Source organism: Sinocyclocheilus anshuiensis, unplaced genomic scaffold (genome assembly GCF_001515605.1).
Source record: "Sinocyclocheilus anshuiensis isolate Anshui unplaced genomic scaffold, SAMN03320099.WGS_v1.1 scaffold524, whole genome shotgun sequence".
Lineage (NCBI taxonomy): Eukaryota > Metazoa > Chordata > Actinopteri > Cypriniformes > Cyprinidae > Sinocyclocheilus > Sinocyclocheilus anshuiensis.
The window spans coordinates 311,681-326,116 of record NW_015555703.1 but is presented as its reverse complement, the minus strand read 5'-3'; the positions used below and the strand labels follow the sequence as shown (position 1 = coordinate 326,116).

Sequence of the window (14,436 nt, the reverse complement as noted above, 5' to 3'; positions counted from 1 at the left end):
TTAACCCAGCGCTGGGTTATATTTAACCCAGCATTTTTTAAAGTGAAGATGCGGGAAAGCTGCTTTCTCTGTTGTCCTTCCTTCACATTTGTTCCTTCTCTCCAACGTCCTTTCCTTTACCCATCCTTCCCTTCAATCAGTTCACCCAAAATGGTTATTCTGCAAAATAGTTCTAAGTTCTATGTCAATGCAAGTGAATTTACAGACATGTTTGGTGTCATTTGAATTGTCTCAATGTGACTGGTACATGGTCTCATTCCCTCAAGAAGTCAACTAAAAGGTAATAAAGATTAGATAATGAAAGAATTTAGAGATATTTTACTTACTTTAGAGGGTGGACCCTTTCCCAGTGTCTTTTATGCAAATCACCCTCTGTCTCCAAAAAGGTGAACTACCCGGGTCTAGGCTTTGATTAATGCAAATTCCAATTATTAGTTGCTGCCTCCACTTGGAGGGTGTTTTGTCTTGGTCTGGGTACTTAAGGAAAAATTACAAAAGCTTCGGGGTGATTTTGCAGATGAGCCCATATTGTTACCAACTTTGTTCAAAGATTCTGTGTTTCCTGAAACCATAGTTCAAACGAATATTTGCAAACAGCATTGCAAACTTACGTGGTTGAAACTACAGCTCTCGACCTGTGGTTAGAAGCATAGTTTCTTATTAGTAAGGCGTGGATTTAAATGGATTGTGCTCTTGGACACAGTAAGCAAGCTAACATGCAGTACAATCTATGTCTTCCATTCCATTTAAATATATATCCATTTCAATCTAATTTTAGCATGTCCTCAATAGGCACTGTTTTTGAAGACGGCACGTTTGCATAAATACCTAGGGGAACCCCAGAGTATGATGAGGGAACTCCCACTAACAAGCTCCCACTCTATATTAAATCGGCTTCCACTTTGTCTGAGTTCAAGTCATGTCTCAAAACTTATTTATTCTCTGTTGCTTTTAGTTTATAAGATTGTTTGGTTTTAACTGTTTTGCTGCTATTAGTGTACTCAGCTTTTTTAATTTGATCTTTTCTTGTACAACGCTTTGGTCGGCCTGCAGCTAGGGTTGTGACGGTGAGGAAATTTCCCACCGGTTAATCGACGTGTGACAACACCGGTAATACCGGTATCACCGTTGGGGTGGGGGTGTTAGTTCGTTTGAGTTTCCCTATTTTCTTCGCTTTCAAATGGCTTGTAAAAGTGCAGTGCACATTTTACTTTCACTTTCAAATTAGCGGCAATTCGGCGTTGATTCAATTCAAGCAACAACAACGTCAAACTCATAGAACTTTTATTAACAAAACGAATAAAAATACACCATATATGCCTAATAAAATAACAAATTACTTAGGCTACACAAAGTTTAAATAAAGTAATCAGCAAACACTGTGGAACCAAATAAATAAGAAACATAGAACGTTTATTAGCAAAACGAATAAGAAAGCTTGGAGGCATGTAATATACACCTTGATGTAAAATAAAATAAATAAAATACACAAAGTTTAAATAAAGTAATCAGCAAACACTGTGGAACCAAATAAATAAGAAACATAGAACGTTTATTAGCAAAACGAATAAGAAAGCTTGGAGGCATGTAATATACACCTTGATGTAAAATAAAATAAATAAAATACACAAAGTTTAAATAAAGTAATCAGCAAACACTGTGGAACCAAATAAATAAGAAACGAATGTTAAAAAAAATTTCCAGTCAACAGGCTTTTCAAAATCTAAAATATTGCCAAACGGGCGCCTTTGCATATCCTTTCTAAACAATCTTCTGCCATCGTCTTGTCTTTCTCACCTCGCTCTTGTCAGTCAGCTCGACTCACTCTCCTCACGTGATAAATAAAATCTGACTCCTGCTCCGTGGTACACTGTCGTTCGCGCACGGTTCGGCACGCTGCATTGAGCGTTTAGTTTTTAAAAGTGTCTGTCCTCTAACTGAACTAGGCTAAATGATTTTTGTTACTATAAAAAAATCTAAACGACGGTGGGGGGCGGTGCCGCGGTAGGCAAATGACGTAACCTAACCCTATAACCGAAAACACCGTCTATCGCAGCAAGCCTACCTGCAGCCGTTTTTAAATGTGCTTTATAAATAAACTGAACTTGAACTTGAACTTCAAATGCTTAAATTTGCATCTTAATTAAATTTATCTTGATTTAAGGATGTTTAGATATTTGTATTGGAAAACAAAATACTGAGGAATATATTCATTTTTTGCAGTCCTTAATTTGTGAAAGGGAGAATTCATATTTTTTAAGACCCGCAAAAACCCCTAAATAATGTATAACCCACAAAAAAAGATCTGTCTTTCAAAACACATTTTATTTTCATGAAAATTTAATCGACTGACTGTAAATTGATTATGAATAGACATTCCCTTGCTCAAAACAAACATACATTTTCAGTGTTACTATGAACCTTTTAGTCAGTTAGTGTGATATCATTCGAAATTCAAAACAAAATTCTATATATATAAAAAAAACTATTTAGCATTTATAGGATCCAGAAAATAACAATAATAATTAAAAAACTAAACTGTATCTATCACTCAGTAAGTGATATTTTTTTTATTTCATTAGTAAAACAAACAAAAGCAGTACAGAGCAGTTAAAAGCCTAACCTTGAATCATCTTTGAACATTTATGTGCTGACACAATATTCTGGTGTTGTATTTTAGCAGTCATAACTGAGCTCACCTATCAGGCGGTACTGGTGTGATATCTATACGTGGTGGAGTAATGAAACCCAGTGACGTGGGTCTGGAAACGTGATCTTCTTGAGGGCTGCGGGCCCTCTCTGCCTGTCTCCATGACAACGGCGGCAACACAAAGGTTCCTGAGTGGCGTCTGGAACCTCGCCAGAGATCCACACCCAACGTAGCTCCTGAAGACGGACATCCTGAGAGGTCCTTGCTGTCCTAACATCATAAAAACAGAGCAGAAATGTTGTAGCTGTACATTATACATCAGCACCTAAATACAGTATGATTATGCACAATTAATGAACTCCTCAGGAAATTAATACATGTATAAATAAATGAAATAATATATGCAAGAATCATGTAGTGTGTTGAGGCATACACTGGAGGGCACTCTATAATTGAGTCAATATATAATCAAAATTGACCCTTTTCTTAAATCAAGGTTCCAGGTCTTAATTTTGAATGATTTATTAGGGTATGTTATACCAAAGAACAAAATATTCCATAAAAATGTAATAACGTGCTTGGCTTCTGAATGATCGACTACTCTTGTTTTTAAGCCCTTCCCCTAAAACCACCTATTATATACAATCCAATCAATTCCTGATGGATAAAAGTACCATCTTGCATTATTTCCTGTTGTTGAATATCCTGTTTCACACAAAATAAAACAGATAAAAGAAAAAAGTCTCTTCTGTTCACCAAGGCTGCATTTATTTGATCAAAAAATACAGTTAAAACATTGTGAATCATTATTGCAATTTAAAATAACTGTTTTCTATGTTAAAATTTTTTAAAATGAAATTTATTCCTGTGATCAAAGCTGAATTTTCAGCATCATTACTCCAGTCTTCAGTGTCACATGATCCTTCAGAAATTATTCTAATATGCTGATTTGCCGCTCAATTACTATCAGTTATTGGTGTTCAATTATTAATAATAATTCTTATTATTATCATGATGAAAACAGTTTTTGCTACTTAATATTTTTGTGGAAAGTGATTCTTTGATGAATAGAAAGTTGAAAATAACAGTGTTTATTTGAAATTGATTTTTTTTGTAACCTTATAAATGCCTTTACTGTCACTTTTGATCAATTTAATGTATCCTTGTCAAATAAAAGTATTCTAAACAAAAAAAGAAAAAACGTACATACCCCAAACTTTTGAATGGCAGCGTATCAGTTTCCACAAAAATATTAATCAGCAGCAAAGCAGCATATTAGAATGATTTCTGAAGGATCATGTGACACAAGACTGGAGTAATGAAGCTGAAAATTCAGCTTTGATCACAGAAAAAAATTACAATTTAAAATATATTAAAATAGAAAATAGATTTTTACAATATTACTGCTTTAACTGTATTTTCAATCAAATAAATGCACCCTTGGGGAGCATAAAACTTATTTTAAAAACATTCAAAATCTGAATTATTCCAAACTTTTGACCAATAGTGTATTATATTTTTAAACTTTTTTTAAATTTTCTATTAAAATTTGTTCTATGCAGAATCAGGAAATTGTTGAATCTTGCATCATTTGTTTCATCATTTTCATGAAAACAAAAATTTTCTTATGACACAAAAATATTTTTACAAACACACAAGTTTTATGACACACACAAGTGTGGGAACCTGTACTGGACTTTGTCAGTCAGCCTTTTCCATAAATTGTGTTCTTATCTTGGTTTGTTCAGGTTAATGTCAGTGAAGTAGCTTTGGGTGATCTATGGCTCATTTACGCTACATGACTTATATCAAGCCCTGTTCAGTTTCTACTGCTCCAACACGTTGACTTCATCACCTGACAGTTCTTTATACATACAGCATGTTTAACGGCTGGCTCCCTCAGCGTGATTGCATATCACTGTCAGTGTAGCCGCTGGACAACATCATTTGTAACAGCCTGTAGCTGAAGACGGAATATATCACCACCAAATATGTTTATAGCTCAATTAGAATTGCCCAGAAGAGAGGAGTGTTACCAGGAATTCCTCGAGCACGGCCTGTACACTGGGATAGCTAACGGATGGGAATCAAGATATTGAGAGAGAGAAAACAGCTACTGCTTCTGTTTGACTGGTTGAGTATGAACATGAGTTTAGGACTATAGCTATAATTCTGGGAAATGTATTGACACTTTGATGAAGAGCTGTATCAGAAAGCAACAGCAGTAATTGGATGAATCTCATGAAACCTGTCTAGAACAAGTCTGGGTCATATTTCATCCTGAAGCCAGAGGAAGCAAATAAATAAAGTTGATTTTGCATGAAGAAAACTCTATTACAGGACCATTAAGGGTAATTCTCATTAAAAATTCTCATGTAATGTGTCTGGATTTTTTCTTTTCATATGTTTTCTTATGTTTTAATTTGTAGTATTTTTTTATTTAACAGTCAGTAGCTAAAAATGTATTATTTAATTATGTATATTATGTATATTTGTGCATAATGGTAATATTTAGTGTACTAGAATTTTATTATACAAATTATTATACATAATTAGAAATTTGGTAAAAACAGTAATATTGTAAAATATTTTTACATTTTAAAATAACTGTTTTCTATCTGAATATATAGTAAAATGTCATTTACTCCTGTTTTGAAAAGCTGAATTTTCAGTATCATTACTCCGGGCTTCAGTGTCACATGATCCTTCAGAAATCATTCTAATATGCTGATTTGCTGCTCAGTTATTATCAATTATTATTGGTGCTCAAATATTAATATTAGTGCTTATTATTATCATGATGAAAACAGTTTTTGCTGCTTAATATTTTTGCAGAAATTGATTCTTTGATGAAAATTATTTCAGGACAAATTATTTTCCAAGTTTTTAAATAATTTTCCAAGACTGCAAAGCTGCATTGGAAATATCAATCATTCATTCATTCGTTCATAAATAAATAAATAAAGTATATTACAGTAATGCCAATTATCATTAAGAATAAAGTAATGATTTACATGAATTGTCATGTATATAATGTCACAATAGAAAAAAATATTAATGGTCCTAAAAAACACATACATAGCATAGCATAGCATAGCATAGCATAGCATAACATAACAATCTTTTGGGGTCTACCTTGAAAAATCTGTTATACTGTGAAACTGAAAGCATTAAAACAAAGTGTTTATTACTGAGCAACTATGAAGGTCATGAAAAAATGGCTTCATATAGCCCAGTTAATTAATGGAGGGGAAATTAATTGAAAGGAAAGGGGAATCCTATGAGAAGTGTATGAAGTATCAACGAATAATCATGTCACGCTTTACAGATGTTAAACATAACATAACATAACATATAACATAACATAACATAACATAACATAACATAACATAACAATCTTTTGGGGTCTATCCTGAAAAATCTGTTATACTGTGAAACTGAAAGCATTAAAACAAAGTGTTTATTACTGAGCAACTATGAGGGTCATGAAAAAATGGCTTCATATAGCCCAGTTAATTAATGGAGGGGAAATTAATTGAAAGGAAAGGGGAATCCTATGAGAAGTGTATGAAGTATCAACGAATAATCATGTCACGCTTTACAGATGTTACAGCCATTGCAATACAAGTGACACCTCCTCAGCTCAGACAGCATTAAAGCCCCGAAGGCTGCTATGCTCTGGACTGAATGATAAAAATATGAGGCCGAGAGAGAAAATTAGATATTTTCAATGGCTGAATTGAGGGAAACATGGTGAAGAAGGATAAGGCTGCCCAGAGGCATTGATCCAGTAAATAAATAAGTAAACAAATACATAAAAGAGAAATAAAGATATACATGGACGTATGTCCAGAGACCGGCCGATCGCTGGGAGGATCGGTTACCATGGCAACCACTCTGACTCCTTTAATGATGAGTATGACTGAGGGTTAAGCTACAAGGCTTGTCAGTAAACACGCACGGCCAGAGCTCAGGGATAGGAGTTTGCTTGGAGTTTACCAACTCAAAGCCCCGAAGGCTGCTATGCTCTGGACTGAATGAGAAAAATATGAGGCCGAGAGAGAAAATTAGATATTTTCAATGGCTGAATTGAGGGAAACATGGTGAAGAAGGATAAGGCTGCCCAGAGGCATTGATCCAGTAAATAAATAAGTAAACAAATACATAAAAGAGAAATAAAGATATACATGGACGTATGTCCAGAGACCGGCCGATCGCTAGGAGGATCGGTTACCATGGCAACCACTCTGACTCCTTTAATGATGAGTATGACTGAGGGTTAAGCTACAAGGTTTGTCAGTAAACACGCACGGCCAGAGCTCAGGAGTTTGCTTGGAGTTTACCAACTCTAACTCTTTGGACCTCACAAAATCCACTTCAAGGATTTAAAGGGATAGTTCACCCAAAAATCAAAATTCTGTCATTAATTATTACTCATCCTCATGTCGTTCCAAAACCTGTAAGACCTTCATTCAGTGGTTCAACCATAATTTTATGAAGCTACGAGAATACTTTTTGTGTGCAAACAAAACAAAAATAACGTCTTTATTCAACAATTCAACGCATTCCTCTGCTTGAAAACAAGCCGCAGCGCATGCGTGTTCTATGTTAACAGGATCACACGAATGCGTCGTGGTTCTCTCGTGAATGGCGGCGGAGACTGATGCGGAAGAGCAGAATTGTTAAATAAAGTCATTATTTTAGTTTTCACTAAACATTATTTTAGTTTGTGCACAAAAAGTATTCTTGTAGCTTCATTACAAGAATGAATTATGGTTGAACCACTGATGTCACATGGACTATTTTAACGATGCCCTTACTACATTTCTGGGCCTTGAACGTGGTAGATCCGTTGCTGTCTATGAAGGGTCAGAAAGCTCTTGGATTTCATCAAAAATAACTTAATTTGTGTTTCAAAGATGAACGAATGTCTTACAGGTTTGGAATGACATGAGGGTGAGTAATTAATAATAAAATTTTCATTTTTGGTTGAACTAACTCTTTAAAGTAGAAAAAATGTGCCTGGAAAATGAGCCTATTTTCAAAAATAGTGGAGTGTTCCTTTAAGCCCTGCAGTTTGGGGAAAAAGCTAATGTACAAATCAATAAAGCCCTAAGAGATCACGAGCATCAGACAAACAGATTCTCTCCTGAAACAGATGGACAGCATGTCCTCTATGTTCCCCTGCCTTCCTGCGGTCATATGCCTCTGAGTCAATGAGAGTCACATGCACAGCACTAAAACCAGGCTACAGATGTTTCAATATCTGTCAAGTGAGAAACTGTCAAACAATTGTTTTTTATTTGAAACAAACATTTCATAGCTCTAGATATTATTATAAGTGATGCATTTAAATCGAAAAAGGATCTAGTAACCAGAATATCACATGGGCTTTTCACACTTGAAAATGTTTCACACTGTATATTAGACTACTGTCCTATTTTTGCATATTTAAAATGTCAATAACATTGATTGGAAAAATACAGCTCGCGGCGGACATGTGACCTGTTTGTCCATGTGCAAAATTTCCACTCTGGCTTTTAGTAAATAATATGGTCTCATATCAGTTGACCATCACCGCCATTTTCAGTTTTCTCTCGAATGCTAAAGCCAAATTGCAAAAGTTCAAATTGCATGAATATTTAAAGAATTGTTTAGTGTACACTGTAAAAAAAAAAGAAAAAAAAGCAAGCTGTGGTTGCTAGAAAATCACTGCAAAATATGGTGACAGTGTATCAGGTATTACAGGATGGCATACTGGTACCTGTATATTTTGCAATTTATCAGTTATATTTCATTAAGTGCTATAATGAAAATGTATAATATATAAATGATGAACTTTGAACTGTTATTGAACTGAATTGAATCAACACTGAATTGATTTAAGCTGAATAATGACACTATTAACTTCTCTTCTATAGAGTTGCTTTAGTTGCATTGAGTTTTTTTTATAACTGATGAACTTTGCAACACTGACACTAGTGCTGCACAATTAATCGAATTTCTAATCGCAATTACAATTATGGATGCCACAATTATGTAATCGTTCAAAGCGGCAATTAATCGTTCGAAATCCACTTATGTTATTCTGCACGCTTAAGATATGTTTTTCTTTCTTTCTACATGTTATCTTAAGGGTTTTTCCCATTATTTTAATTGTAGCTTTAGTATAACATTATTAAACCATTCATATTTGTACTTTTTTATAATTTAAAGAAGAAACCAATCCGATGTATAGTTGACATTTGAGGATTAATACTATAGAAAAGCACTAAAACTTTTTCAGTTAAAGTGTTTTCAGCTTGTTTTTTTTCATATAAAAATACGGCATGCAGTTGCATCAAACAATGGTATAAACATCATTCAGTGTAAATTGTGATAATCGTAATTAATCATCGCAATTACAATATCAAGGGAATAATCGACAATTATGATTTTTGTCATAATCGTGCAGCCCTAACTGACACTGTTATTCAACTAAATGAAATCAACACTGAACTAAATTGAGCGGAATAATGACACCATTATCTTCTAAACAGCTACTTTACAGCTGAAAATGAATTTGTTTTTTAATTTATGAATTCTGCAACACTAATACTATTATTTTCCTGTTTATTACTGTAAAGCTGCTTTGAAACAATCTTCAAAAAAAAAATGTAAATTTGTCACCGTAGCTATATGGTAAGGTCATTTACAATTAACCAATTAACATTTTTTGCACTTGTTCTGGCTGCATTTTTTACTTGTCTGATGCTAAACAGCTTTCTTTAACATTTTAGCATCACAATGTTTTACAGTGTATGCCTTTGACACTTCATTGGCTTGAACCAATAAGCAACCATTCTAACAACTGCATAACAATGTTATAAAAAAACAAAAACATTCAGAACCATTAGCAATCACACAGCAACATCCTAGCAAGTTAGCAACCATCCACAATGGCCTAGTACAGTAACTTATGCACAGGCAAACCCCACTCAAATTCTTCTAGAAAAAAAAATGAAAATCTACAATGTAAAAATTATTTTTTATAGATGCAAATAAAACAAAGTTTATTGGAGTATCCTGTACAAGAAAATACTATTTCAGCCTTTCTACTTCAAAATTTTGTTTAATTCAATGTCAAAGTCTCCATAAGTAATGAAATCCTGCATCACTTGTTCTGAAGAATGATTTCAATGAAGAGGGTGATAAGAGGGCTGCAGCCATAGACTGAGCAGGTATTCAGATGTGGACGCTATCATAGGCAGTAGAGGTGAATGTCAAGCTTTCACTGAGTGCTAGTGAAGAAAGGTGAGAACTGCTTTTTACAGAAAATCACTATCAGCCTCATTATTTCAGTTCATTGTGCATGTGTACTTGCAAATAGACTATTGAAGAAGTGAAGGTATTGTTCTTCCAAGTACAGGAACCTAATCCAGAACTTTAAGGATGTTTTATGAAATCTCCCAAAGGTTTTGCTAATCTGTTGAACAATGTCACGGCTCTTTTACTTTTCAAAGACAAAAACCGACTGTCATATCATCCAGCACAGCATAAATAAAGAAAATACTGAGTATACCTTTCTTTAAAGGTCAAGTCTGTAATTTCTGTGTGAATAATGCACCAGAAGGAGAAATAATGTTTGTTTACCCAAACACTTTCACTTCCCAATTAAAGTGCCACCAGCCATTACTCAGACAAAACTGGTCGTTCCATGTCAAAATCATGGTATTGGTTGAGGCAGAAGTTTTGGGTTGTTTAAACAAACAGAGCAATGTCTTGAAAGCATCACTAAGTGACAATGTTTTCACTCTTCTGAGAAATCAATATACATCTATCTCTGCACAATAAATTCAACATGAAATGGAAACTGATCAGATTTACTCTGATAAATGTACCTAGTCCTATTGACCATTGCTATATTGTCTTCGCTTTTTTCCCCTTATTTAGTTTTGGATAGCTCTTTTCATAATTCGCATTTAGCAGATTAGAGCCAGGCGATAATATGGTTTAAATTTTGTGACAATACAAGTGTGACGAGTGGGGGCGGGGCCGAGAGCCGTGGGAACGGAGTGAGGCCGGTGGAGTAATTGATAATGAGCGACACCTGCACCACTCACCGGTCTCGAGTCCCACGGAGGAGCTCCGGAAGGATAAAAGGTGGAGCTACGACAGTGAAAGTCGAGAGAGGACCAGGCCTGGATTTTATTTTGTGTTTTGTGTGCGGCAGTCGTCCGCGAGGGGCTGCCGCTTTACTTTCATTTTGTGTTTGTTTATTTTATTAAAATCTTAAATGTTCGCCGGTTCCCGCCTCCTTCTTCCCGACCTACGAACGGTGTTACATTGGTGCCGAAACCCGGGAGGAGGAAGGAGGGACACGCTGTCAGAGAGCCCTTGCTACTGAGGGGGATCGCGGTGCTGAGGAGATCGGGCAGCAGGAACAAGCGGAGAGACGCCGGTGGCTGCCCGAGGCGGTGGTGCTGGAATGATGGAAGATGAGGTGGGACGGAGAGCTCGCTGCCACGCTCCTGGGTCGAGGAGGGGTGGCTGACGTCCGAGAGGGAGCGGAGGAGTCGGCCCCGTTCGCCAGGAGGCCGGAGCCTGCTGCCGTCCGCCATGATTGGGGAGGAGCAGGGAACGGGGGACTCGCTGCCAGCTGCCCTCAACAGGAGGAGCCATCGCCGTCCGCCAGGAGGCGGAGGAGCGGTGGGCCGTCCACCAACGATGTCCAGTACCATCGCATGGCACCGCGAGTGAGAGCCTCTCAGCCGGTTGAGGAGCAAGCGGCAGTGTGTCCGGGAGCCGGACCGATTATTTTTTTTTTCTTTTCCTCTTTTCCCTCTCTCGTATCTGTCTCTCCTCATCCTTCCTTCTCCTTTTCTCTCGCCTCGTCTGTCTGTCCTTACCCCCAGGTACGCCGCTGCCGCCGTGATCGGCTACCCCAGAGGGGGGGAGTAAAGCGCAGTCTCGGGAGTACCCCCGGCCTGCGAGGGGCGATGGGGGTATGTGACGAGTGGGGGCGGGGCCGAGAGTCGTGGGAACGGAGCGAGGCCAGTGGAGTAATTGATAATGAGCGACACCTGCACCACTCACCGGTCTCGAGTCCCACGGGGGAGCTCCGGAAGGATAAAAGGAGGAGCTACGACAGTGAAAGACGAGAGAGGAAAAGGCCTGGATTATATTTTGTGTTTTGGATCTGTTTGTGCGAGACAGTCATCTGTGACTGTCCGACAGGGGCTGTCACACTATTTTGTGTTTATTTTATTATTAAAGTTTTGTTCAAATGTTCGCCGGTTCCCGCCTCCTTCTTCACCTTTGAAGAGAAGAGTTTAATTAATATGATGTAAATTAGAATTCAAAGACTGTAAAATGTTAAGCCTAATTTGGTTACAACCAACTGAGTTCAGGTTATTAAAAACATCAAGAAGACAAATGAATGACTGCCCTTTTTTCGACTCTGTCCTTCTTTCCTCTGGTAAGGTTTTATGGTGCCTGCCATCTTTTCCCATGTCCCTCATAAATAGCTATTAATATTATGTGTGTGCATATTTGGGTTTGTGTGTGTGGTTAATTGGTTGTTTATGTTCTCGTAGACACGCTTGCCTAGAGCTTGTTGATTGTTTTAGTTCTTTCTCTAGAAATCATAGGAACACAGGATGTTATTGCAGAGAAAACCTGGCTGTTTCATAGGTAAAACATATAAAGGGCAAACTAGGAGAAAAAATAAGTGATTTTTTAAACATCTAAATTGCATTGACCATATATTGGGGGCAGAATAAAAAATCACAGCATAGCATTATCATCTATTCATGTTTAAACACAACAGTAAAATGTCTCACATCACTAGGTGTCACTGCCAAAACGCTCCGGCTCTTCCTCATGATCTCTGCTGACAGCTCAAGCTCAGAAGGGTCTTCTGTCTCTTGGGACTCTGCTGTGAACTGTAGCCAGAGTAAAACAAAAAAAAACATTAGCATAATTTTTCATCAAACCCTCCACTGGGCCAAATTAAAAGTCACCATTTTCTCAGTTTTGATTGTTAATTTCTTGTGTTCAGTAACATTAGAATAAAGACAATAAACCAAAGAAACATCAAATTATAAACAATCGATCGAAGCGCTTGAATTCGGCGAAGAACTCAAATGTCTCAGTGATTTAAACTAGTTTAAAGGCAGGCAAAACAGTGATGACAAACAGGAGAAACACTGTGCTCAATGATTCAGTCAGAAGGTTTTTCAATCTACAGATCGCCATCATTTACCATGGATTTACTGTAGTAACACTGACTGCACCATGGTGTTGTGGCAGAAATGTGGGATATTTTAATTGAATTTTATTATAATATTAATGTAGGCATGTATTAAATGTATTAAAGGAGTAATGGAATATAATTACAGGCTATTTTTTGTGATTAAGCTATAGTGTTTGTGCATCATACTAAATATATTTGGACTACTGCTTTTCATACAAATACCTAGAATACCATGGTATTGAGGTGCTATATGTGTGGTTTTAACTGGGGTTATTATCATGATCTAAATGTATGCTACTATGGAAGTAGCTCATGGATAAAACTCAACTCAACAGTCATAATAATTACATTTCACCATATAAAATGTAGTTGTTAAAATTATTACATATGTTACTGTTTTTGATAATGAACATAAATTGTCAACTGCATCCAAACTCAAGCTACTACTACTGTAAACTCAAGCTATTGTCAAATGAGCATTTCTAAGAGACAAAACATGTAATATTATTCATATTACTACCTGCACTGCAAACTGTGCTTAAGATACCAGTCATAAAAGTCAGGCAACACAAACATGTTGATGATTTGAAACAATATCACTCATTAGAACATGCAGAAACTAAGACATACATTTTTCTATTACAATATTTATTTTGTTAAGGATAAATGAAAAATGTAAAGAATTCAAAAACATGAAGTGTTTGTCATGTTCTGACCATAAAGAGTAGTTTAAAACCACAATTAACAGTCTGGTTTCTACAACTTTCATGTATGAGCAAAAAACTGCATTTAAACTGGAAAGAAATAATGATTATAAATTTATCATGATAATTATCAATATCAAATGATATGGAAAAAAACTGTTAACTGTTACTGATCCTTCCATAGAGTGTAATGATTGTTCATCGAAATGCATAGAGATGGTGTGGAATGGACATGGGAAACTAAATACACACAGCCATTTTCTTGACTTCATTTTTTCCACAGTCTTTGGTGGAAAGTTCTTTAGAGCTTGGCACAGTTGGAACGATGTCTAAGTAAGCAGCTCGATGCAACAACACAAGATTGCTCACAGAAATAGGCAAATAGCACCCATTTTAGCTAGCTAGTCAACCTTAACTCAAATTTAAAGGGGTTATATGATGCGATTTAAATTTTTCCTTTCTCTTTGGAGTGTTACAAGTTCTTGGTGCATAAAGAAGATCTGTAAAGTTGCAAAGACTAAAGTCTTAAATCCGAAGAGATATTCTTTATAAAAGTTAAGAGTTAACCACGCCTACCTAAAGCGGCTCGTTCTAACACACCCCCACATGTCTACATCATGATGTGGGAAGATTTGCATAACGCCGCCCAAATGTAAGTTTTATTCTCGCTGTAGTATTGTTGCTGCCGCCACCGCCATGTTGTGGAGACGATGTGTGTTTCATTGTGAAAGCCAAATCACTTTGTTTGGCCTTCCAAAAAAGGACACAACTAGGCATCAGTGGTTAAGTTGTATTTACAACACTGTTCCGGAACAGTTCAACCCAAATATTCAGATGTGTGCAGCGCA

General features: G+C 36.4%; 1 protein-coding gene across 1 annotated transcript in view; it reads right to left on the bottom strand.

Moving 5' to 3' along the window:
• The window catches only part of LOC107671696 (cAMP-specific 3',5'-cyclic phosphodiesterase 4B-like), a 62,329-nt gene that overhangs the window by 34,723 nt on the left and 13,170 nt on the right, over positions 1-14,436 (bottom strand). Inside the window, exons 2-3 of the mRNA XM_016464621.1 lie at positions 12,472-12,573; positions 2,700-2,920 (exon numbers count right to left, since the gene is read on the bottom strand). Coding sequence (XP_016320107.1) covers positions 2,700-2,920; positions 12,472-12,513 — 263 coding nt within the window. The 5' untranslated portion in view covers positions 12,514-12,573. The remainder of the gene's footprint in view (positions 1-2,699; positions 2,921-12,471; positions 12,574-14,436) is intronic.